The following is a 27,470-nucleotide window of genomic DNA, read 5'->3' as shown; positions in this document are numbered from 1 at the left end:
AGTGTAATCGACAAAGTTGCTTTGCTGTAGCCTGGCCTTATACACTAATGAATGAATCATAAATTTTTATGGCTTACAGTATTACAGTCATATTCATAATATAGTATTGGAAACTTTGTTACATTTTTTAAAAAAACACCTGTGATGATAGCCTGACATGCAGTTTCTCCAGTTATGAGAGAGGGGCATATTGTGTGGTAGTGTAATTCTTTGAAAGCAAAGTTATAAAATAGAAAACTAACAAGTTATCAATTTTATATTAAATATCGCCTAATGCCTATGTAAGGATAGGCTGTCCACTTCAATATAAGTCTTACACATGATGTTCTCCATGTATTTTTTTTATATATTTATTTCAAAAGGAGGAGGGTATAGCACAATGGTAACGAGCATGCTTAGCATGCATGAGGTCTTGGGTTCAATCCCCAGTACCTCCTCTAAAAATAAAAAAGTAAAGCTAATTACCTCCCCCCCAAAAAAACAAACCAAACCAAACAAAAAAAAATTTTTTTTAATAAAAAAATACGCATATAAGTGGACTTGTGCAGTTCAAACCCATGTTGTTCAAGGGTCAACTGTATCAAGCACTTGAAATGTGACTATAGTACAACTGAGAAACTGAAATTTTAATTGTAATTAATTTAAATGTAGCCACATGTGGCTGGTGACCACTGTATTGGGCCAGGCAGATTTAGAGCAGTTAAGGAATTGACTAATAACCAGTGTTGGCTGCTGCATGGTGAGAATGATGGAAAAGTGACAACAAATAGGCAGGGATGGGCCATGGAGAGCTTTTAGGCAGTAGTGAAAAATTTGGACTTTATGTTAAACATAACATGAAGCTATTGAAGGTGGTAGTGGCAGCTGTTAAGCAGAGAATGACATCTGATTTATATCTTTCCAAAGGATTGCCCTTCCTGTGTGGCAGCCTGCCAGACATTGTAATTCAAAGTATTCTAAACAATTCATTAATGCATAGTATCATAGATATTTTTACAAGAATATGTAACTTAAGATACTTTTCTTAAAAGTCAGATTTTCACTAATTCTGTCCATCAAGAGGATTTCCTTGCATCACTTATAGAAGAGCAGAACTTTCTTTCTATCCTTTCTTAACCTATTCTCTTCTAAAATCCCTCAGAAGAGATTGTATATTACTGCATGTCCATTTTAAAGACCCAATCTTTTCCTGTCATTTTAGGGAAAAAGAAAGAACCTCATGATGTAAGAAATTTTGACTATACTACTCGAAGCTGGACTGGAAAATCTCCCAAACAATTTCTGATTGATTGGGTCAGGAAGAATCTTCCCAAGAGTCCAAATCCTTCCTTTGAAAAAGTTCCAGTAGGTAGATACTGGAAATGTAGGTATGTTTTTCAGTTAATTGAATGAACTTTTAGGAAAATCTAAGATGAGAATCTTTTTGTTTCTTATGAGTTAAGTAGACGTTTAGGAAGCTTAATTCCACATCTCAGGTTGATAGTGTTTGTAAGTTACTATCTAGTACAATGTCTGCCATGGAAATAATTTAATTTAAATAGTGTGAACTACAGTTCAGTGTTAATGGAATTCTGACCTTTTTTACTTCATCAGTTTTATTTTTAAATGTTTTCGGCTTCTTTGTAGGGTAAGGGTAATCAAGTCTGAAGATGACGTACTGGTGGTCTGCCCTACAATCTTAACAGAGGATGGCATGCAAGCTCAGCACCTGGGAGCTACTTTAGCTCTTTATCGTTTAGTGAAAGGGCAGGTGAGACTTTTTAGATCTAGGTGTTTCAAAAATCATTTGTGGAGTAATGAGTATATTTTGTCAACATAAAACTGTACCTGCATGTGGAAGGTAGTATTTAATTATGGCCCTTTGTGCCAGTTTTCTTTTTCCTGAATGCTGCTTCTGATTAATCCTTGTTTCTGCTTATTTATAACTTTGACTTCCTCGCACCCCTAAAGATAATCCAGTCTTCTCCTTAGACCAAAGGCTCTGAACCGTTTACAAGCTGTACTAATTTACAGATTAAAAAATAGTTGTGTTAGAGTGGATGAATTAAGGAGAATTTTAAAATTTGTTTTCCTTAAATGTTACATTGTCTCTCAACTATAAAAAATTAGACATTGGTTCCAGTTTTCAATTTCAGGCTATATTGATTATAAGCTTCCAGTTTAAGGAAAGATGAAAATAAAGTACTACTGAAGAAAGCACTTTTAAGAGACTATAATGCCCCTTTTTTTGTGGGGTGGGGTGGGGAGTGGTATTGTCACCTTTTTTAAAATAATAAATGTGTGTATCTTTCTTCATGGGAAATTAGAACCACTGAAAATTTAGACAGTGATTAAGTGGAACTCCAAACAATAGTTCTTTTCCATTTTCTGTCAGTAGACACTCTTAATGTCTTTATTTCCCTCATTTTGCAAAATAAGGTATCATAAGGTAAGCTTAACTGAAGGAAATGACTACCAGTGTTATAGAAATCATTGTGGGCTCTTTTATAACACAGAATTAGAATAACTTAGATTCCATCCAGTGTAGTTCATTTTTAAATTATACAACTGCCAGACTCTCAAAGGGAACTTGTTTTAGAAATGCTTTATGGATCATCTACACATTCATATAGCAGCACTATAAGAATAAATAATAAACATGTATTTAGTAGTTTCCTGTGATCCAGTAATAAGCATTTTACATGATTAACTTAGTCTTCCTCAGAGTATGCCTATAAGGGAAGTGCTCTTATTAGCCCCATTTTACAGATGTAGAAACTAAAGCACAGAGTGGTTAAGTTACAAGCCGAAGGTCTTACAGCTAGTTAGTCTAGAAGCCTAAATATGATAAGCTGTTTGTAAATTTGCATCATATGCATGTATATCTTATATTAATGTAATAACTTATTAGTTTAAGAGACATTTTAAGAAGATAGCTATCCTTTTAAGTTCTAATCTGTTGAATTTTGGTATCGAGTGTTAGTGAAAACAACATACTATGGTTTTGGTCTTTTTTTTCCCCCTTTATAGTCAGTTCATCAGTTGCTTCCTCCCACTTACCGAGATGTTTGGCTGGAGTGGAGTGATACAGAAAAGAAAAAGGAAGAATTAAATAAAATGGAAACCAATAAACCACGTGATCTTTTTATTGCCAAACTTCTGAGTAAACTGAAACAGCAGCAGCAGCAGCAACAACAGCATTCTGAAAATAAGAGAGAAAACTCAGAAGATCCTGAGGAGTCTTGGGAAAATTTAGTTTCTGATGAGGATTTCTCTGTATTGTCCTTGGAATCAGAAAAGGCAGAAGATTTGGAACCTGTTAGGAACCTCTTTAGAAGGTTGCAAAGCACACCTAAGTACCAGAGACTTCTAAAGGAAAGGCAACAGTTACCTGTGTTCAAACACAGGAATTCAGTTGTTGAAACTCTTAAAAGGCACAGGGTTGTGGTTGTCGCAGGTGAAACAGGGAGTGGTAAAAGTACTCAAGTGCCACATTTTCTGTTGGAAGATTTGCTTCTAAATGAGTGTGGAACAAGTAAATGTAACATTGTCTGTACCCAGCCCCGCAGAATCTCAGCGGTGAGTTTAGCCACAAGAGTGTGTGATGAATTGGGCTGTGAAAATGGACCTGGAGGAAAGGTAAGCTGTTGTTTGAATGGTAACATTACTCACCCATAGTCTTGGGATCCAAATGGCACCCGTACCATATGTGAGTTTTGACTGATACTGGTTGTTCAGTAGCACATCCCAGGCACTTTCCATATTTTTGAATGATGTGATGTTATGCCACTCTTCATATGAAAAGGATTGTCAGTAATTGTTATTAAAATTCTCATATAAAAGGAAAAATACACTCACTTTAATAATTGAGTATTCAAATATATTACATACTAAATTCATCAAAGAATATAAACACATACAAATATAACTCTAATATCATATATCTCAAGTTTTTGGAAATCTTTTCTGTGGAATGTATTCCTGAATGATTTTCATAAGTTCAGTGAACAGAAGGAAAAAACAATATAGAAGAAAATGCCAGACTATTTGCAAATCCTGTTATATAAAAATAATAGAAAAAGGACTTAGATATCTACTATTGTGCATTTTGCCATGGAAGTATACACAAAATTGGCTGGACCTTAACCAAATACGATAAATTCCAAGTTCATATAACTCAGCTGAGTTATACTTGGAATTGTTCTTTTTAGATACAGAATTTAACATTTTTGTCTCTATCTTTAAGCTAGGTACCCCTTCATTAAAAAATTTTATGTGGCAGTTTGTCTAGGTTTCTTTCATGAAATGTAATAGTTAAAAAGATGATTTCTGTCTTAAAAGGCATTTACATTTAAGGGTTTAAAGGGATGACATATGTATACAAATAAAACAAAGGAATGACTGAAGGAATAAGAAAGAAAATGTGATAGAAAGATTCCTGTCAGACACCACTGGTTTTTAATGGTGGCAGCTTTTATGAGATCCTGATAGAAAAGTAGACCAAATTGAAGGAGCTGCTCCAGAATTCTGTTCCTGAGTACCTCAATGTTTTGCTCCAAGAAAATTTAATAAGAAATTAATTAAATCTATTAATATTTTCATAATCATGTTAACAGTACTCAAAGCAGTGAACAGTTTTTGTTTCAACACTCTGAAAATAAAAAAGATTTTTCTTGTTTAAAATTGCCAAAACATTTTATAGTTTTATATAATTGAAGACCGTGGGAAAGTAATAAATTGCACCAAATAGATTTACTTAGACTGCTCCATATAGTAGCGGGATCAACACCTGTGCTTCACTTTTTAAGGCTTGTTTCCTAGATCACTTGTGAAAATCTAATCTTGGCCTTGTGTCCTCCCTTCAGAATTCTTTGTGTGGATATCAGATCCGGATGGAGTCTCGAGCTAGTGAATCTACCAGGTTACTCTATTGTACAACAGGGGTTTTGCTAAGGAAACTTCAAGAAGATAGTCTCTTAACTAATGTGTCTCATGTTATTGTAGATGAGGTGAGTAGATTCTATAGTCATGTTTAGAAAAAATTCTAAACATTTTTGTATCAAAATGATGTTACTCCTAATATTAGCTAACTTTTTCTTCATGCTTATAAATGCTCGACACTTCACATATAACTACTATTTAATTTCCTCTAACAAATGTGTCTCATATTAATTGATTTATTTAACAAATACTGTATAACATTTGCTAGATGCAGTGCTGTTCTAAGGACTTTCATATATATAATTTCATTTAATCCTTCCAGCAATCCAGTGAAGTAGATTTTATTATCCCTATTTTACAGTTGAGGAAACCGAGGCACACAAAGGTTAAATAGGTTGCTCATGTTCACCCAACCAGTAAGTTCTGCAACTGGGGATTCAAACCCAGCAATCCAGCTGCAGCCATCTCTTACCTGCTGTTGCTCAACTACATTTGTTAAAAGGTTTTCTCTGATTCTTATAAAAATGAGGAATCCTCATCAACATGTCATTTTCTCTATAGATATACCCCTACTTGAGTAAAGTTGAATACACATTTAAAATTGAATTATTGTAAATGGTATACTAACTTAGTATATGTAAACTGATTTGTATATAATCTATTGAAGAAGAAATAAGATGTATAGCATTTCTATTATTCAAAAATTTTTTTCATTTTCCTGATACAAAGTTTGTATGAACATCTGTTAATTCACAAAGTTCAGAAGGCATTAGTGAAAGTTCAGTCATTCTTTGATTCTTAATAGACTACATACAGATTATTGCGTTTTTCTTCTCCTTTTGGTTAGTAAGTATTAGAAGTATAGAGAGATACAAAAATGAAAATAAAAATTATCTATAGTCTTATGACCCAGGAAAAAAATCAGTGTTGACATTTGTGTATTTTTGTGTGTGTATATTTAGTATGTGTGTATATTTACTTTCAGATTCTTTCATCATTTGATAGTCTACAGAAACATTTTTAATAGCTTTATAATAATATATAATTTGGATATCCCGTAATTTAACCATTTTCCTGTTGTTGGACAAGCTTAGGTTAAGATGTGTTTAAATATATTTTGGTAATAGATAAGAGATAGGAATTCATTTTTATCTTTGGAGTCTTTATTCTTTAATGGGGAAAGAAACTGTACTATTATCACTAAGGTGTCTAAAAGCTGGTGGGTGGGTATAGCTCAGTGGTAGAGCACATGCTTAGCATGCGTGAGGTTCGGGGTTCAGTCCCCAGTACCTCCACTTAAAAATTAAAAAAAATAAAAAATAAAGATGCAAAAAGAAAGAGGATGTATGGCTGCTTAACTGAGTAGGCCCATGGGTAACTGCTTCTGGCAGTGATGGGTGGAGAATGGGGTGTCATAGCTTTGCATAGCCAAGACCTAGATTTATCAGTATCCTCAGGAATCAACTTAAGTTAAAATGCTAATTTATCTATTTATAGTGAGAATTTTTTTACTGCTAGGTAAGATAAAACATTTGTATTAGCTAGTCAGTAAGTTTTCTTGGAGCCCCAAATTATTAGAAAATTGCTTAGTAAATATACATCAGAGTGAACCATAATTTAAAAGTCATACCAACTTCAGGGAGCTGCTCTTTAATGGTTTAGTATTAACAGTCTGTAGATGTGATTTACTGAATTGTGCTTCATGTGATACTGTCAACTTCTTGTTGAACAGTACAGTAAGAGTAAGAAGAAGCCCAGGGAAGTTCATCATCATTGAGTATAAGTTGAGTATAACAATGTAAGAGGTGCTGGGACAGAGTTCATTGTATTATTCAGGACCTTCTTTATTAAGATGCTCAGGATAATACTTCTGGCTTTCTTATTAGGAATAGTTGTGTGATTTGTTTGTTTACAGTCAGTGTGTGAGTTAAGTCGCTTTTCCTTTGACTGCTGGTATGTTTACAGCCAGACTTGTTGCCCACCTCTCCCAGGTGTACTTAATAAAGTACACATTTTTATTAGTTCTATTTTATGTTTTATCATCATTTTTTATTCTTTTTTTAAAAAATCAGTATCTGTATAAATTACCATCTATTTGAGGAGGTTCTCTAGATCTGTTTCATCCATCAGAAAAAAAATCTCTCTCTTGAGATTCAGATATAAATATCCTGGTCAAACCACCAAAGTAAAAACATCCAAGATTATTCCTTCTTCTTTCTCCCATATCCCCTAAATTCAGTCACGTAGACTTACTGGTTTTACTTTTCTCAAATTCATTCACTTTTCTCAATATTCACTGGTGTAACCCTCATGTAGGCTACCATGATCTCTCTAATTACTACAAAAGTCTCTGATTAAACTTCCTGCTCTCTGTTTTGTTGTCCTTTACTACATTCTTCACATTATAGCTGGAGTTATCTTTTTAAAACAAAACTCAGGCCACATGATTCCCTTGCTTTAAAATGTCTTATTCACTACACTAACTCATTAGGATAAAGTCTCAGCTCCTTAACAGGTTTATAAGACTTTATATGGACAGATTATGGAGTACCTCACCAGCTCTCTCTCTTGCTCATTCTTCATCCCGTATTCAAGGCATCATTTCTGTTTCTCCATTTCCTAAAATGTATTATGATCTCCTGACCACCGTGGTTTAGCACAAGTTGTATCCCATGACCACTTTTTCTCATTTTATCATGCTGTTCCTTTTTCCTCCTTTTTTTCAAACTCATATTTCAGTTCTCAGCATAAATGGCAAATCTCTCTTAGTAGCCTTCCTGACCGCCTGAGTTAGCTACCCTTCACATATAATTTCAAACCATCCTCTACAATATCCTCCTACGAGGCTGCAAACTCTGAAATGAAAAGACTGTCTTGATCATTTTTTAATTCCCAGCATTTAGCACGATGCTGAGTATTGTTTGTTAGGCTCAAAGGGCTTTGCATGATCTCATTTGATAGTTACAAACACTCTATAGTTTGTATTTGTATTCTTATTTTATAGAAAAAGAAGTAGACCCAAAGATATTTAAATAACTTAAAGTCATATTTTAAGTGACCAAGCCAAGAAGAATTGAACTGAAGCAATTCATTCTGGAGCATGAACATTTAGCCACTGTTGCCTCCCTTCTAAGCAAATGAATGATCGAACCTGTTTTATTTTTTGTTATTTTGATGTATTCTATCTTTTGTGTGCTACCTGAAATCTTATAAAATAAAATGCATAGAAATAAGTCCCAGTACAGAAAGTTGGAATATAGACTAGTACTTATCCAGCAGATGTTAAATTCTGACAGTGTCCCATGTTTTCATGCTCTATAGCAAGTTTATAGTGCTCTTCACTAAAAATACATCTGTTGGAAGGGCATTAGAATCTTTTTCTTAGACAGTTGATAGAGAATCTGTCAAATTCCTACTAATCAGATTCCCTCTTTTCTACATAGTGGATAAACCATCTGTCTTCTTGCAGTTTTGTGTCTGTACATTTTTGTATTAGTAGCAGAGCTTTAAGAGTTACTCTGGCTTCTAAGTGAAATTTGGGAGATACCCTAATCTTATCAGCTAAACACTAACAAACCATCTCCTAGGGTAGAGACCTACTATCATAGCTATTCTTATTCATTATTTGCTGATTTTTACTGACTTCAAATTTGGAGGGTGCCTTTATTTTCAGTTCCAAAGATCTGCTTTACTTGAAACATACAGCTTCTCTCTCCCTCCATGTGTACGTATGTAACCATTGGTTACCTTTTAGAAGATTTGAGGGTCTGACTGTTTTAGCCTCTTACTAGACCTTATAAATGATTAATTTTTATTCCCTTTATATTAGGTTCATGAAAGAAGTGTCCAGTCAGACTTCCTATTAATTATCTTGAAAGAAATTTTACAGAAACGCTCTGACCTACATTTGATTCTAATGAGTGCCACTGTAGACAGTGAGAAGTTTTCTACCTATTTCACACACTGCCCTATTCTGAGAATTTCAGGAAGAAGTTACCCTGTTGAGGTAAGTTTTCTTCATAATGCATATGTAAACAGAAACTGCATTTTCACCAGCGAGTGTTCCCAGAAGATAGGCCCGTATAATCTGAGCCTAGAACTATTTCTAGGGTATTGAAAGTCAGGAGAGGGCCTGGAGATGGCCTTTATCAGCTGATAAAGACTACTCTTTTAATTGGTTTTCACATGTAAATATACACCATAATGTCCTTTGTCCTGAAAAATTCGAGGGACAGACAGATCCATTTGTATCAGCCAAGTTCTTTATTTGCAAATAATGCAGAAGAAAAGCGTTTTTCATAATATTCTAAATTAGCATTAGGTAACATTCAAAAGGTAACAATCGCTTGTTCTCTTTAAAATGTATTTACTGAAATGAATTTGAATTCACCATTTATATGCCTTAATCTGTGCAGGTTTTTCATCTTGAAGATATAATAGAAGAAACAGGCTTTGTCCTGGAGAAAGATTCAGAATATTGTCAGAAATTTCTGGAAGAGGAAGAAGAAATAACCATTAATGTTACAAGCAAAGCAGGGGGAATAAAAAAGTATCAGGTAAAAATAAAATATTTTGAAAGACATCTGATAGTGATATCCAGGGCACAGACTGCCATGAGAGTTTTTAAATCATGTGGCTGGCACAGTGCATTCAAATATAATTTGGTAGAAGAGGATAGATATGATTATGAGCAAATTTTAAAGGTCATTTCTTTAATCTTTGTTTCACAACTCTAGTCTTCAGTTTATGATATTTTGTCTTCTTAAACTATTCTTAGCCATATAGATACACGTAAAAAGTCCAGGACTTTATAAATTAAAAGCAGCTTTTATTGTTTTGTAGCAGGGATCAATTATTGAGCAGTAAATTTGTAGTGATCTTCTCTACTTTATCTCAACACCTTAGGTAGTCAGAAATGTGGCAGGTCCAATATCTAGATCCTTGCCTTTGTTTTTTTTTCTAACAGCCTCTGACCTGGCATAAGCCAACTTTAGTCCTATAGTGAAGCTATCCAGGGCAAGCACAATTCTTCATAGAGTTAGTTCAGTTTCAATGACACAGTTTTAGAAATATCACAAGAGCTACCTTATTCTGCCTTTTAGCCAGTGGTATTATATACAGTTATTTTCATTATATCCATGATATTTCATTTATCTGATGGAAGCACAAAGCTATGATTACTTTATCTTTCGATTGAGCATATAAGTGAAGATACCAAAAAGCTGAAATCTTTCCCTAAAACTGCAGAGATAGAAATTAGAAACTAAAGAAAGACTTCAAAAACTTAAAGGTAATATTTCAAAAGAGATGACTGGAACTCAGCAGCCAAAGTAGAATCTAGAAGGAATGAGGCAGGTGTATACTACTTATTAAAGTTATGACCTCTCTTGGCCTGACTGCTTTTCAGTTGCCACAGAAAAATGCATCCATTGTTCTGTTTTTCTTTGTTTCTTTAATTTAGTATTTACATGCCAAGATAAAAAGCTTTTCTTAAGGAGGCTGGATGAAATTAAATTAATAAGAGAGATGAAATTGTGTAATACTTTAATACTGTTAAAAATGTATTCTTTTTATATTTTAACCAAATAATGGTGACAGAAAAATACAGATTTGAATGAATGCAAATATATTTTCCTTTGTCTTATAAAAATTCTTAATATTTTTATTCAGCTCTTTCTGATTTTGTTTTCTTTTAGGAATACATCCCAGTTCAGACTGGAACAAGTGCTGATTTAAATCCATTTTGCCAGAAGTACAGTGTCCGCACTCAGCATGCTATTCTCTACATGAATCCTCATAAAATCAACCTGGATCTCATTTTGGAACTTCTGACATACTTAGGTATGTATCTCTTTCCAATGTGTCTCCATTTGTTTTGATAAAACTTTTCTACTAGCTAGAGATGTTTTATTAATTTTATTAATATCTTATATGCTCTTCCTTATTTTGAATATTGTATCTTTTTAAAAATTTCAGACAGAAGTCCCCAGTTCAAAAATGTTGAAGGAGCAGTACTGATCTTTCTACCAGGCCTTGCTCATATTCAGCAGTTGTATGATCTCTTATCCACTGACAGAAGATTTTTTTCAGATCGGTAACTATAAAACTTCATTATATTCCTGGTAGTTTTAAAATAGAAAAATGTTTTGTGTATTATAACTCTTGATCAGGGTTGTCAGAGTCTTTCCACCTTCAGTTAAAATTGTCCATAATGAAGTAAGTTTTCTTTTTTAAATTTCTATCACAGCATTTTATCTACTAAAAATTTTAGATAACTATTTCTGCATTTTTTTTCTTAATATGATTAAGCAGAGGGAATCCTGTGGTTAAGAATAAAGATGGTGACTCCCCTCCCCAACCCACTGGATAGTGCAAAACCCCAACAAAATTGCAGTTTATCATCCATACATATTGAATTGGCTCTTCACTATGTCTGTTTTGATACAGTTTATTACTGCTATTATGGTTATCACTTCAACATCAGAATATATTTTTTAAATTCTTTAAACCCTACATTCTATATGATTCATTCACATTAATTTTTTTCTCTTTGATGAGTATATATGGGGTTTCATTGTCCCGTTCTCAGAACTTTTGTGTGTTTAAAACTTTTCATAATAAAAAATTTAAAAGTTGCTTCTTATTTGCAAATAAATTTTGTTATTCTTTGCAGTGTCTTCTAAAGAGAAACTTGCTAAGAACTATGATTTTAACTTTCAGATATAAAGTGATAGCTCTGCATTCTATTCTTTCAACTCAAGATCAAGCTGCAGCATTCACACTTCCTCCTCAAGGAGTCAGGAAGGTAAAATTCAGTATAGCAAATTTATATGTAATCCAACTGAAGAATATTTCATGAAAGTGTTATGACTTTTTATCATCAAAGACAATATTAAGTGTCTTATGATGCGTGGCAGACTCCAGATGCTCTGCAGTTTAACATAATCAAAAATGAACCCAATATTAAAATTCAGTTTATATTAGGTGTTTATATTATGTATTGTTAAAGACTTTCGGGGAGTGGTAGTTTTAAAATACGGCTTGGATGTTGCTTGTGAAAAGAAAAGAAAAATGACTACTTTTCCTTCAAGAAGATATCACAAAGGATGTTGCTTGTCAGGAGCTACTTGAATCCTGAGCGAGTTCTCTGTTTTTCTCTAGGTTACTCATTCCTGATTATTTTTGTAATACACAGAGCATTCGGTTAGGAAACAGTCTCAGTATTTTGTCTCCTCTGTTCAGGATTCTAAATGAAGAAATACTTGGCAAAGAGAGTTTCTCAGATTTTGACACTCTCTTAGAGGAAAAAACCACAATGTAGAAACTGTGAGGAATACAGAGCCCCCAGCAAGAGACTGGACTATAATGTAGGAGGACTGAGTTCTTGCCTCTAAGCCACTGCGATGTCTGTGGCCTTTGGCAACCCACTCAGCCTCACTTTCTCATCTTTAAAAGGAGATGGATTAAACTGATGTGTTTCTAACTGTGCTCTGAAATCTCCAAGGATTCAAAGATTGTGCTCTGATCTATAACATTTAGGCTTCCCTGTAAAATTTTGTCTGAAGAAAAAAGTTCCACCTCTTTAAAAAATCTGATCACCTAGGTCCCATCTAAGTCTTAATAATCTGGGTTCTATTTCCTAGAATAAGTGAATAAGAAAAGCAGGCATTCAGTATTAAAATACAAAGTTGAGCTAGAGTGATAATATACTGAATTTGACCTAGAATTTCCTAAATGTTTTACCTCCGAGGATTCAACAGAAAAATAAAAACAAAACACAGAAGACTGCACTCTTCAGCCATCACCATTAAGAATTTTATAGCTAGAATTCCTACCTCCTAATTTGCAGGTCAGGTAACTGAAGGCCAAAGAAGTAAAATGACTTGCCCAGGTCACAAAGCTAACATAATAAGTAGCAAAGCCAGGGCAGCAACCCACCAGTTCTTCTTACTGAAGAACTACTACTATTTTTTCCCTAATAACTGTGAAGTGTTCTGCTGGGCAGTCTCCATTCTCTGATCCAATTTCCCATGCTACTGTGTCTAGGATGACTGACTAGAATTAGCGGAATAGTATTCTTGTTAACAATAAAAATCTGTAACTTTAATTAACAAGTTGAAGTGATAAAACTAATTAGAACAAATTTAAATTACACAGTAATAGCAATTAGATGGTGAATTTTTGTAAATAAAATTGAAATTCACTTTTTAAACTTTAGTGGCTAAAACTAAAGAAGTTTAAATGATGGCACATTGCTGAAAGTAGTTACCTAAATGTTTTGGCTTCTTATTTTCAGATTGTCTTAGCAACAAATATTGCAGAGACGGGTATCACTATTCCAGATGTTGTATTTGTAATTGATACTGGAAGAACAAAAGAAAATAAGTAAGTTTCAATTTCCCAAATCAAAACATTTTTACCTGAAAAGGGTTGGGACTCTTGAATTCTTGGGAGAAATCACAGAATCATAGCGAAAATCCCAAATGTCCTAATTCAGCTCAAAACGAAGTCTCAGAGAAACTATAGAAACTTCAAAATATCTGAGAGTAAATGTCAAAATTCATGCTATAAGTTTTCCCATAAGTAATGTCAGTGTACTGCTACTGTTAGAAAAGTGCTGAGAAAATGTTCAGAACATAAATTTTTATAAATTTGTAAATAGTTTTATAAAAGCATTATTTGTGAAAGTATAGGAAAAGAACATGGGTTTTAGAATCAGAGTTGGATTTAAATCTCTGATCTGTAATCTTGAGCAAGTAATGTGACCATCAGTTATAATCATCAGTTTCCTCATATGTAAATGAGGAAAATTAAAATTTCATAGTTGAAAGTGCATAGTACAGCAATTGACACATATAATAGGTAACTTTATCTGAATCTTCAGTGCAAAGATTACTACTTTGTAAATATTTTAATGTTCATACTGCATAAATAAGGGAGACTACCTTAGTGGTTTATTATAATCTATATACGCTATCCTTATTAATATTTAGGTAACTAGCAATACTTGGAAATAAGGATGACTATTCAATACAAAATAAACCCTTGATTTTTTAAAATCATACCTTTAGAGGGAGTGTTTTCAGGGTTGAATTGTATCTTGTGAAAAATGTGTTGAATTATAATGTTCACAGAGGCATTTCTCAAACTCTTTCAAAGAATTCTTATTGCATAATTAATAACCATTACACTGAAATCAAAAAGGTTCCATAGTCAGATTAATTTGGGAAAGGTTAAATTAAACAATTTTTTTCCTTGTGTCGGAGCTTTTAATTTGGTAATACGAGTTTTAGTATGCAGTATTTGCTAAATTATTTAAATATGAAACACAATTTGGAAAATGTTGGTCCACAGAGATAATAGACTTTTTTAATCTACAAATTAATTTTGAGTTAAATATTTCCAGTTTTTCATATTTTTATTTAAGTCAATTATCTATATATTCTCTCCTAAAACACTTCTCTAGGTACCATGAAAGCAGTCAGATGAGTTCTTTGGTGGAGACATTTGTCAGCAAAGCAAGTGCTCTACAGCGCCAGGGGAGAGCTGGGCGGGTCAGAGATGGCTTCTGTTTCCGAATGTACACAAGAGAAAGGTATGGCGTAGCCCAGACATTAAAAATGCATAAACCAGTACAGTGTGGCATTTCTAGTATTGGGTAGTATTTTATTTTATTTTCAGATTTGAAGGCTTGATGGACTTCAGTATTATGTGTATTTAGTAGTGTTTTATTTTATTTTCAGATTTGAAGGCTTTATGGACTATTCTGTCCCTGAAATCTTACGTGTGCCTTTGGAGGAATTATGTCTTCATATTATGGTAATCTGAAAAGAACTTGGATGAATTTTTTGTTCTTCACCTCTTTGTAGAAAAAAAAAATTGCTCTAGATTTTCAAGTATTTTATTTATGGTTCTTTAATAAATGTCCCCTCCCCCCACCTTTTATAAGTAAACCCACTGTGCTTCAAATCTGCCATAGGCACTCATACTTTATAGATTAAAATACAGTCTCATAACCTATACCAGTTGTCCTCAACTGGGAATGATATTGCTCACCAGGGGACCACTGGGAATGTTAAGAGACATTTTGGTTGTCAGAACCAGGGGGAGAGGGGAGCCATGCTATGGATATATAGTGGGTCGAGGCCAAGGATGCTGCTCAGCATTCTACCATGAACAACACAGTCCCCTAAAACAAAGGATTGTCTGGCCCCAAATAACAACAGAGCTGGAATTGAGAACTCCTGACCTAGACCAAGGGCCTCCTAGTCTGAAAGATCTATAATATCCTTCAGTTACTAGATTTTTTTTTTTAGACATCTTTTATTAAAAGCTATGTTGTGTTCTTTTTTTTTAAACATCTTTTATTAAAAGCTATGTCAGTTACTAGATTTTTGATTCCATAAAAATCAGTAATGAAGAAACTAAAAATATGGACTAGAAGATCTCATCCTCATGTTTACACCCTTAACACGCACACATATTTATTGTCTTTGCTTAAAATTTTACTTAAATTTAGTTCTAGTTTGACTATCTCTTTGTTAATTCTTTCTGATCATATACCAATTTATCACTTTTTCAATCTGCAGAAATGCAATCTTGGTTCTCCTGAAGATTTCCTCTCCAAAGCTTTAGATCCTCCTCAACTTCAAGTAATCAGCAATGCAATGAATTTACTCCGAAAAATTGGAGCTTGTGAACTAAATGAGCCTAAACTGACTCCACTGGGCCAACACCTAGCAGCTTTGCCCGTGAATGTCAAGATTGGCAAGATGCTTATTTTTGGTGCCATATTTGGCTGCCTTGATCCAGTGGTAAGACAAACACTGTTGCTTCTTCACTTTAAATATCGTTTTGGCTGGGAAAGTTTTAAGTTTGGCAACAACTTTTAACTTTTAATTTTTTAACTAAATAGAATGTCCTAACATTAATATCAGGAAATCTGAATGCTTAATGAGAATTTTTGAATATTTAACTTTTTATATTTATATACAAGAAAATATATTCATCCGTTTTTTTCATTTTACTTCAATACTCTTATTATCAATTTTACCTAAGTGTATTGTAGGTACAATTTTGTAGGAGGGTTTTGGTTTGTGTAGAGTTTGCTATCAGACATCCCACTTGAAATATTAACTGAATACATAGTGGATGATTCTTAGGGAGTTTTGAACTCCACACACAAGTGGAATCAAAACTTCCTCTTTTTTTTTTTTTTTTTTTTTTTGGTTATCTCCAAGCCAGCAATTACCAGCAATACTATTTTCTCAATTACCTCAAAATTAACACCTTGTACCTCTGTCTGAATCTCTTGGCTCGTATGCCTGCTATGCCATTCCAACTTTCCAGCATTATCAAGTTGTGACCTTTTCTGGGACTGCAAATCAAGGCTGTTTGAAAACAAAATGGAGAGAGTATGACTTACCTCTAGTATTAGAAATTCTCACCAGAATTATGCTGAGCCCAAGAAATAACCTCTCCCACAATAGTTGATCTGAAATCTGCAATAACAACAAATGGGCCATTATATAGTCCAGATTATTTAAGAAGTATTTAAAGAGTATTGCAGGCAATGGAAATTCAGACTAGGAGTCAGGATATCTGAGCCATCATTCAGCAACTGCTTGTAACTGTGTGACAGACTATAAATCACTTACTCATTTTTAAAAATCTCTGATTGTGGTGATTCAACTTCCCTTTCTCACAAAGATGGTATAAAAGTAAAGTGATATATTTTTCAAATTCCATAAAATGGAACAAAAAGCAATTAAAATGAAAATATGTTAGCTATTATAGAATATGATAAATTGAAAAGAAACATGTAACCTGAAAGTGCAATTGTTTTATGATTTGCTTTCTATTACAGATCAGCTTTCAATATATACCTCTTTAATGATAAATTTCTTGGTTATTTATGGATAGGCAACACTAGCTGCAGTTATGACAGAGAAGTCTCCTTTTACCACACCAATTGGTCGAAAAGATGAAGCAGATCTTGCAAAATCGGCTTTGGCTATGGCAGATTCAGACCATCTGACGATCTACAATGCATATCTGGGGTAAAGAAATAATCTGAATGTTGTCAGTAGGTCAAACCTGAGGGTATTTACCTTTTAAAAAAATTATCTTTGACTTTATTAAAACGATGCATTTAAGATTTTAAATTTACTTTTAGTTACTTAATCTGTCAAGGTATAAATTGTTTTAGGGATTCATATTTTTATAATCCTAAAATTTAGGAATAATGTACTTTGTATTATTATATGTATATTACATTGTATTTGAAGTTAATAATTTTCTGTTATACATAAAAAGAATCTATATTGTAGTTGAAACTCTTATATACAATTGGCTAGTTCCTAAAACAAGCAAAACCGTTCCTCTTTTTAAAGGATTATAAATTAATTAGGGCTTACTTTGGTTAGTACCTCTGAAAAAGAGAGTTTGAGAAGCAAACATACTAAACCTTGGTCATTTTTCTTACATAGATGGAAGAAAGCACGGGAAGAAGGAGGCTATCGTTCTGAAATAGCATATTGCCGGAGGAATTTTCTTAATAGAACATCACTGCTAACCCTAGAGGTAAATCTTAATACAACTATCTTAATTCAGCATCATATGTTTGACCAATAGGATTATTTTGGAAAAAGAAATGCCTGGGATAGTGCTTGACACATAGTAAGGGTTTAATAAATATTTGCTGAATTAATAAATCTGTAATTTTTTGTTGTTGTTTTTCCCAACAGGTAACCTGTATTACACAGTGATTCAAAATAGTATTTAGTAATCATAATATATTCAGGAAAGGATAAAAGATGCAACATGATTTCATAAAAATAACACTAGCTTGAGAATTAGGATAGCTGTCTGTTCAACAGCTCAGCTTGGGAGGAGTTTTTTTTTTTCAGGGGGAGGTTAATTATTCTAAGACTCAGTTCCTCATTTTAAAAAAAGGAATTGAATAGGGATATTCTAGTTTTTCTCAACTCTGAAAATCAGTTGTTACTTTTTATTATTTTCAAACATACATAAAAGTAAACAAAATAGTATAATGAACTCCTATGTCCCTATTTCCCACTTCCATCATTATCAACATCTGGTCAACGTTGTTTTACTTATACTCCCTTTATTCCACTATCTGCCCTCTAGATTATTTTGAAGCAAAATCCAGGAGTCAAATTGTTATATATCTCTGAAGTATAGGATTCTTTTTTTCTTTAACATTACCATATCTTAAAAAAGTAATTCCTGTTGTCATCTCATCCAGTGCCTTGCTAAGTAGAAAGAATGGAACAGCAATAATAAAATGTCTTTCAATAAGTTAAGAAAAAAAATCCTTAATATCATCAACTATACACTGTTTAAATATCCTGGATAATCTCGTAAATGTTTTTTTAACAGCTAGTTCAAATCATGGTCCAAACAAGGTCCATACATTGAATAATGTCTCCTAAGTTTAGTACATCATTTAAAGGGAAATGGTGTTTAGTGCAGACACGCTATAAAACTATTTAGAAAATAAATTTAATGTATCTTTCAATAATCCTGCTATTCTATACTCATATTTTAAAAGGTTAAAAAATTTTTTATTTGCATATAATTTGACCCATTATTTCTTTGTGATTTAAAATAACTGCCGAGATGACAGCAAGGACTTCTTTAAGTGGAATGAACTTTGTCCTTGAAGCAGAAGGATAAACTGAAGAATAGCCGCCTCTGGGCCAACTGACCGGGGTTCAAGATATGGAGAGCTAATCAGCACTCTTCTGTCTCTACTCCACTTCCTCCCAGCCTCCAAGTTGCCTCCTAGCCCCTTCTTTCTGTGAACCTTTTCCTAACCTCCTCTGGGCTGCAAGGTTTTCAGTCTCTTCACCAGCCCTGCAGTATTACAGCTACTGTCTGTCTGGTCTTTCCTCCCCTGGAATTAAAATCCCTTAAGTCCCAAACCAGAAACTTAAAGGAATTCCTAAATGTAAATGTCACCTTTTAATCATTTGTATCCTCTTTACTTTTAAAAATGCTCATCCTTCCTATAGTATTTTAGCTGATTGGCACTGCTAGAGGTAGAAAAAGATTCTAGGCAACAAGTTTAGATTGTTGCCATTAATAAGCTTTGTCAGAATTCTTTAGGAAATTAGGGTGAGTGTCCCAGAGACAAGTGAAGATCAGTCCTCTGTAATTCTTCCACAGTGTTCTCTGTGTGACCATACTTACGCAGTAACAATGGCAAAAGGAGAGCTACTATTGCAGTAAATATACTGAGTGAAAATGCATTCAAGCACATTTTTATTGCTCTCACATTTTAGACATTCTTACATTTTATGTCTGAAGTCTTAGGGTAGCAGAATCAGGTGACTCCATTTAATCCTTGACTTTCCAGTATCTTTTTTTCCTCCCTAATGTAATTTGGGCTACACTTAACTAAATAATAATTTGGCATCCTATCAGTTTTTTTAATTGAAGTATGGTTGATTTATAACATTATATTCGTTTTAAGTTATATAGCATAGTGATTCAGTATTTTTATAGATTACACTCTATTAAAAGTCATTACAAAATAATGGCAATAATTGCCTGTGCTGTAGAATATATCCCAGTTGCTTATCTGTTTTATGCATACTAGTGTGTATCTTTTAATCCCATACCCCTATCTTGCCCCTCCTCCTTTCCCCACTGGTAACCACCAGTTTTCTATATCTGTGAGTCAGATTCTCTTTTGCTATATACATTTGTTTATATTTTAGATTCCACAAATAAGTGATATCTTACAGTATTTGTCTTCTCTGACTTATTTACTAGCATAATACTTTCTAGGTCCATCCTCATTGCTGCAAATGGCAGAATTTTTTTTTCATTTTTTTAAAGTTTTACTATAATAGGTATTTATGGAACTTGAGAAATAGTAATATATTAAGACATTTCTTCACAAGTGTTGGCTGGTGCTAAACTTGCAAATAAACTGATATATTAATAAAATGCATAATCTAAAAAGTTTGCTAAACTTTAACAAAGTATTATTTATACAAAGAATAATGCACAGAGATATATGCTTTATGCTGCTTGCTTTACTTAGTAATATGACGAACTAGGAAAATATTTAATGAATACTAGTATTTATAATAAGGCTAGAAATGAAAATGTTTAGCATGCTGCCACATTTCCACAAAGGCTTTTTTTAATTGAGGTATAGTTGATTTACAATACTTAGAAGTTTTAGGTGTGCCACATAGTGATTCAAAAGTTTTAAAAGTTATACTCCACTTATAGTTATTCTAAAATATTAGCTATGTTCCATGCGCTGACAATATATTCTTGTAGCTTACTTGTTTTATTCATAGTAGTTTGTATCTCTTACCCTACCCCTTTCTTGCCTCTCCTTCCTTCCATCTCCCTCCTGGTAACCACTAGTTTGTCCTCTATGTCTCTGAATCTGTTTCTTTTTTGTGTCATATTCACTAGTTTTATGTTTAGATTCCACATATAAGTGATAACATACAGCGTTTGTCTTCCTCTGACTTATTTCAATAAGCATTAATACCCTCCAGGTCCATTCATGTTATAGCAAATGGCAAAATGTCATTCTTTTTATGGTGGAGTAATAGTCCATTACATATGTACACCACATCTTCTTTAGCCATTTGTCTGTTGATGGACCTTTGGGTTGCTTCCATATCTTGGCTATTGTATATAGTGCTGCTATGAACACTGAGGTGCATTTATCTTTTCAAATTAGTGTTTTCATTTTTTTCCAGATATTATACCTAGCGTGGAATTGCTGGATCATGTAGTAATTCTATTTTAGCTTTCTGGCATCCTATCAATTTTGATAGGAAATAGTAATATAAGGTTGTTTGGCAACTTCTCTGTTTCAATCAGTTATGATCTTGTCTCTTTTTAACAAACCAATCTAGGATGTAAAGCAGGAGTTAATAAAGTTGGTTAAGGCAGCAGGATTTTCATCATCCACAACTTCTAATGGCTCAGAAGGAAACAGAGCCTTACAGACCCTTTCCTTCCAAGAAGTTGCTCTTCTTAAAGCTGTATTGACCGCCGGACTGTATGACAATGTGGGGAAGATACTCTATACAAAATCAGTTGATGTTACAGAAAAATTGGCTTGCGTTGTGGAGACAGCCCAAGGCAAAGCACAAGTACATCCATCCTCAGTAAATCGAGATTTGCAAACTTATGGATGGCTTTTATACCAGGAGAAGGTAAAGTGCCCATTCTTAAATTCCAGTATTCAAGGCATTATTCTGGAAGTCATAACAAGTTAGGATTCCCAACAAATATTACATTTGGTTCTTAAATTTTTTGAGCTATTCATTTTTGTTCCTGTTTGAAATCAAGCTGTATATGGTTTCTCAAAAAAACATATAATGTGCCTTTTTTCCACATTTCCAAATAAGGGAGATATGGGATGGGATAGAACTACATATGATGTGGCAACAGTTTGAGTCACAGTGCAACCTAAGATAATTTTAATAGCAAATATTTGTAGATTACAATTAAAACAGTCAACCTTTTGAACCATAGCTCATTAAATTAACAAAGACCAATAATTTCAAGGACTGGCTTGAATAATTCCCAGCATATCATCAAACTTAAATGTAAAACGTGACAGATTCCTGACTAATGGCCATAGCTGAACATTGGTCTAGAAACCAGACACTCTGAAACTTAATCATTTTTACACTAATTATTTAACAGCATTAGCATTATAAATTTACTTCTTCATAGTTCTATTTATGTTGAAGGTATATAATTCAGCCTTACAGTTAATGTTTAAAATCCTTTTAATAGTATAAATGCCCAGATGGTGATTGTGATTATAAAATTGACAAATTACACACATATGATAATGTAGACATGTAGCTTTACAAAGCATGATTTAAAATATATAGTGGCAGATTACAGAAAAATGCTTATGTAAAATAGACTAAATGAATTTCTTACATTTTTAGTCTGTGAAATGTTTTTTTTTTTTTTTTTTTTTTTTTTTCTCTCTCTCTATTTTTCATGCAGATAAGGTATGCCCGAGTTTATCTGAGGGAAACTACCCTAATAACCCCTTTTCCAGTTTTACTTTTTGGTGGTGAGATAGAAGTTCAGCACCGGGAACGTCTTCTCTCTGTTGATGGCTGGATCTATTTTCAGGTACATGCTACAACTGATTTTACTGATTACATTACAATTTCTACTTCTAGTATCATTGAGGTAGATTTTTTAAAAATTTTATTGGAGTTTGCATAATTTCTTCCTATAATTTGACTTAAAATAGAAGACTTCCTTATTGTATCTTATCTATATGGTTTTAAATCTGTTAAATTTGAAAATCAAATTATATTGCTATTACAGATTGCATTTATTGCCAGTAACAATTACAACTTGCCATGTGTTGTGTACAATAGTTAGCTTTACATGGATTATCCCAAATTTAATACCCTAACAATCTTGTTAGATAATTTCTATAGTTTCCTTTCTACAGACAAGGCATTTAAGCTCAAGTGAGAAGTTAAGTAATTTACCATTATTAATGGTAGAGCAAGATTTAAACCTAGAACCGTCTGATCCTCAGACTTATAATCCTTCCACTTACAATCCTTGTGCTGTAAAAAGATACAGACTCGTAGCTTTTCATGCATATTGTCAAATTCTTCTCTGGAAAAATCAGAACAACCAGCAATACTGGCAGTAAGTTTATTTCTCTGTAGCTCATCAACACTGACCAGTTTAAACTGAGTAAATCTAATACATTCTGCTGTGAAATACCATGATAACTGATTGTCTAAGACTGGAGATAAAAATTTTAAAGGCAACTTAAAAAATATATGCAATTCTTACAAAGAGGCTGAGGTGGTGGAAGTGTTCTGTAACGGGATTGTGGTGATAGTTGCAATTTTCATCTCAGAAACTATAGTCTTCACTCCCACAGAGCTGATGTTAAGAAAACAATAATTGAAATAATGGTTGCTTTATTTTGGAAAGAGATATCAAATATATGGGTACTTAATAAGGAAATTGAGGTTTGTGTATCTTAGCTGCAGTAAGTAATCTGCTTAAATTTTTCCCATAACATTTTGTATTATATTAAAGTCTAGATGTGCACATCGTAAGGTATACATGCTTACCTTGATTTTATTTAGACACATTCACACTCCTGGGATTAACTTTGTCAAATTTGTCATCTCCTCTCAATAGGCACCTGTAAAGATAGCTGTCATTTTCAAACAGCTAAGAGTTCTCATTGATTCTGTTTTAAGAAAAAAGCTTGAAAATCCTAAGATGTCCCTTGAAAGTAAGTATTTGATTATAATGTAGGTAGAAAACAGTATACTTTTAAACATTGGCATACACTATAGCTCACTGAAGTCTTAAATTCTGTATGATTAAAAATTATTTTAATAAAATTTATTTTATACTGAATTCCATTAGATTGATAAATTTTCATTATTCACAACCTACTTATCCTCTTAAGATTCTTTTAGTTTATTCCTTCCTCTTCTAAGTTTCACTTCTAAACTTCTGGCCATTTCACAGAAAAAGAATGATAAAACTGAGCATTTGTAAATTTTGCTACTTACTGACATACTAGTAAACTAGTGATACAGTTATAAAAAATTAAAAAGAGGGATTTTCTGTGAGCTTCCCAGCATGTTTTCTCTCCCATTCTCAAAAATGCAGACCCATTAGTCTATATAAAATAAGTACATTGTCCTTCAACAGAAGTCTGCAGTAGACACCTGAGTTTCCACTTAGTCTTGTACAGTGTTTCCCAGACTTGCCAAATCATAAGAATTTTCCTGGCAGTTGTGAAAAATACAAAGTCCTAAGACCTACCCCAGGTGTACTGAATCTCCTCTATGGGAGAGGCATATGGCTGTATTATTTTTTAATCTCCTTTAATCTGTAACACTTCCCCTCTACTACCCTCCCCATTTTTAAATATAATTATTTTTAATAAACTGGGTTATTTTTCTGGTAGAATTTCCCCCCTTTAGGATTTGGTTGGTTGCGTCTTCATGCTTTGATTTAATGTATTTTTCCATTCTTTGTTTCCTGCAAACCTGGTAGTTATATCTAAAGACTTGATTAGAATCAGGTTTTTAGGAAAAAAATATTTTTTGGTTAGTACTATATTTTTCCCATTGTATCACACCAGTTTGCTTTTCCTGCTTTTAACAATGTTAAGAATTGATCAGTGTGATTATATTTAACGAGTACCCCAGTTAATTCTCATAGGCAAGTTGGAGAGCTACTGGTCTAGTGCTACTACCCTGAAGCCTCACACTCAGTGTTTATCTGTGTAACTGAAAGTGAATGAATAAACATTAAATTGTATTAATTTTCCTATACTGCTGGAAACTTAGATTAGGTCTTGGCATATTAAGAGATGTAGGCTTGGAGGAAGGGAGTAGCTCAGTGGTATAGTGCATGCTTAGCATGCATGAGGTCCTGGGTTCAATCCCTAGTACCACCATTAAAAAAGAGAGAGATGTGGGCTCTTTTCTTAGGGAACTTAGTGCACTACAACTCAGCCTTAGAAAGAATTACATTATATATAGAGGACAGGTTGAATCTCAACTTCCAAACTAAGAAAAGTGAATTTTAAAATGATGTCAGTTTCTCTTTGCCATAAAAGAGAAAGCAGAACTTGCCCTTAGGTGAACTATATACTTTTGATTCAGGATGGAGGATGGAGTACATTAGTGTCCTCCCTTTTTGGACTTTATAGTAAGAAAAGAAATGACTGGAGTTGCTCTTGTGCTTTCTTCTACTCTTCCTCAGACTAAAAATCATGGTTCTTTTTAGACCAGCCAGCAGGTGACCTCTCCATGCACCGCCCCCTTCCTTTTTTAAATGCCACTGTAGCCTCCAGGAACCTGAGTGTCAGGCCATGGGCCCATTTATCAGAATTCCCCATTGCAATCATTGAAATACAGAGCACAGAGCATTCTCTTATTGAAGTGTCTAGTATAAATACAGAATTTCAATCTTGGAGCCCTGATAATTATAGCACCCAGAGAGTGGTTATGAAGTTCTTAGAAAGTCACAGTATCAGAGCAACTGATACTGCTAGCAGAAGTAGAAGCAGCTGTTAACAAAACTTCTTTAGCAAATAATGTAGCCTCTGTTGCTGTTTGTCAAATTAACTGGTATTTGATTCCTTTGTTGTGTAGAGGTTTGTCACTTTGCCACTGACACCTCTCTAAGAGCATTTCCCTGTTAAAAATTTTTAGTTTCCTTTGGATTAAACATGGAGAAACTGATAACAGTTCCTTATTCCTTGCCCATATTGTTGGAATCCTGACAAATTCTGAAGTACATGGAAGAATCAAAAAGCCTTTAGTATATCTGAGCCAGGTGAAAAAGTTAGGAAACTTCCTGTCTTAAAAGAATTTTTATAAAGGACTAACAGTTATATCACATGATCTCTTCAGGCCTTTGCCTGCTTTTTGTCAAAGTAGGTGTGGTATAGCTATACTGATAATTAAAATAGTATTTGTAGGACAACAAATTATATTATGGAGGCATCTCTAGTTTTATAGTGAATATTGCTGATGTTAATTCTGTATTCTAATTTTAAAGAATCATTTAATGAAGTATACCTGTTATTTACATGTGTATACATTGGAAAATTAGTCAACAATGAATTTATGCATGGGTTTTTTTTCTTCTTCTTCTATCCAGATGATAAGATTCTACAGATCATTACAGAATTGATAAAGACAGAGAATAATAATTAAAACTGAAATTTCATGGTCAACTGCTTTAAAAATTAAGAGGAAGACAGGTGTCATGAAATTATGTGAAAATGGACTATCCCATTAAGTATTTCAGTACTTAAAATGTTGGCACTAGGCATAAATTAAAGGTGGTGGAAAAAAGCACACACTTTAAACGTGTAATTTTCTAATTTCTTTTTAATGATGGTCTTCTCAATGTATTTGCCACTACATTTACAATAAATTCTTTGGTATCATCCATGTAGTATACATCATTATGTGCCTTACGGGGCAAAGCCTGTGTCTGTAAGTGTTGTGATTCCCTGTGTACCCACCTCATCCTCTCTCAGTCCCTTATGTCTGGAGAGTTTAGACCTTCTTGACCCAGTGGAGAAAATGACCTCCAAAACCAGTTGTAATTAAATTTCTAGGAAAAGGAACAACTTCAGGAGTCAGTTATTTAATATTTGATACCCAAAGTCAAAATCTAAATAAGGTAGCACACTATTAATAGATGCCACCTATTTCAGGAACATGCACTCAGCACACAGAAATAGTCCTGGAGGATAGGCAGGAACAGCTAATGCTGCTGTCAACCCTGGAATGAAAAGCTTGCCCATTTTCCTCAGTCATAAACTTTGATGTCACTGCTTTTGAACCCTTTTTGTACCCATAATTGAATTGGTAAGGTTGGTAACCTTGAGACGGTAAAGCATGCTTAGATGTTTTTCAGTGGTTTCATTTGTTTCCCTTACTGAGGATCTTTGAAACTCCATTCTGATTATGTAGAGAAATTTTCCTTCATTTCCTATCAGGATTGTTGAGGAAATTCAAATACAGTTTTGTGTAGACCAAATGGCAGGAATTGTATCTGAAGGATAAAAAATGAGAATTGAGTAGGAATGTAGTCCAATTGCTTGACTCTCATAGTAGGTACTCAGTGAATGTAGTTGACCTTGAACAACACAGGGCTTAGGGGTGTCGATCTTCCATGCAGTTAAAAATATGTGTATAAATTTTGATACCCCCAGAACTGAACTGCTAATAGCCTACTGTTGGCCAGAAGCCTTACTGATAACATAAACAGCTGATTAACACATATTTTGTATGTTTTATATATTCCTAACATATATTTTATACATTCATGACACTTTTTTTTTTTTTTGCCATTGCCAGGCTACACGGTTCATCTGAGTTTTAAGTTGTTGCAAATCTTCAAAAAATTTTCCAACATATTTAAGGAAAAAACTTCTGTGTAAGTGGACCCATAAAGTTCAAGCTTGTGTTGCCCAAGGGTTAACTTTATTTGTCGATGAATCAATAAAAGAAGCTGTAACTTTCACTTTATGTGCAGGTGAAAAGTGAAAATAATATTTAGTAGCAATCTCTAATTTTAGGTTTCTACTTGCAGTGTGATCAGGGAATTGACAGCAAGGAATCAAATGTGACTGCATTTTGGAATCTCTACCTAGTGCCATTAATAGAAATGGAAATGTTAAGTGAAAGAGCTAGTTTGGGTGCTGGAGGCAGTTCAGCTTGTGACAAACAATGACTGAGAAGTTGCGGAGTTCTGCTGTGTGTGCAAGCCAGGGCCCAAATTTTTTTTGTGTACTGATTCATTTAATTTTCACAGTAACCCTATGGGTAGCTAATGCATTATCCCCATTTTACAGATGAGGAAATTTAGGCACAAGAAAGTGAAATAACTGGTCCAAGACACACTGATAGTAAGTGGCAGGAGCTTATGGCTCTGGAACCATTTAAATTTCTGAAATATAACCATTCCTCTAAAACTGAAACAGTGGCTCACATCAGGATTAGGGT

The 27,470-nt window shown here is 33.6% G+C and overlaps 1 protein-coding gene across 2 annotated transcripts in view; it reads left to right on the top strand.

Moving 5' to 3' along the window:
- Positions 1-26,988, top strand: part of DHX29 (DExH-box helicase 29) — a 44,812-nt gene extending 17,824 nt beyond the window's left edge. The window contains exons 9-27 of one of the 2 annotated variants that reach the window (XM_032472254.1): positions 1,202-1,367; positions 1,627-1,750; positions 3,010-3,618; positions 4,845-4,988; positions 8,750-8,926; positions 9,336-9,476; positions 10,617-10,761; positions 10,897-11,014; positions 11,641-11,725; positions 13,217-13,305; positions 14,387-14,515; positions 14,664-14,739; positions 15,510-15,734; positions 16,843-16,979; positions 17,409-17,502; positions 20,832-21,134; positions 21,946-22,077; positions 23,122-23,218; positions 26,823-26,988. In XM_032472254.1, coding sequence (XP_032328145.1) covers positions 1,202-1,367; positions 1,627-1,750; positions 3,010-3,618; positions 4,845-4,988; positions 8,750-8,926; positions 9,336-9,476; positions 10,617-10,761; positions 10,897-11,014; positions 11,641-11,725; positions 13,217-13,305; positions 14,387-14,515; positions 14,664-14,739; positions 15,510-15,734; positions 16,843-16,979; positions 17,409-17,502; positions 20,832-21,134; positions 21,946-22,077; positions 23,122-23,218; positions 26,823-26,905 — 3,074 coding nt within the window. In that variant the 3' untranslated portion in view covers positions 26,906-26,988. Of the gene's footprint in view, positions 1-1,201; positions 1,368-1,626; positions 1,751-3,009; positions 3,619-4,844; positions 4,989-8,749; positions 8,927-9,335; positions 9,477-10,616; positions 10,762-10,896; positions 11,015-11,640; positions 11,726-13,216; positions 13,306-14,386; positions 14,516-14,663; positions 14,740-15,509; positions 15,735-16,842; positions 16,980-17,408; positions 17,503-20,831; positions 21,135-21,945; positions 22,078-23,121; positions 23,219-25,611; positions 25,906-26,822 lie in introns of those variants that run through there. The other variant, XM_006185934.3, reaches the window with a different exon arrangement.
- The last annotated feature ends 482 nt before the right edge of the window (positions 26,989-27,470 follow it).

This window comes from Camelus ferus, chromosome 3 (genome assembly GCF_009834535.1).
Source record: "Camelus ferus isolate YT-003-E chromosome 3, BCGSAC_Cfer_1.0, whole genome shotgun sequence".
NCBI classification, from domain to species: Eukaryota; Metazoa; Chordata; class Mammalia; order Artiodactyla; family Camelidae; genus Camelus; species Camelus ferus.
The sequence above is the reverse complement of the archived record's forward strand: the minus strand, read 5'-3'. Positions and strand labels throughout refer to the sequence as shown.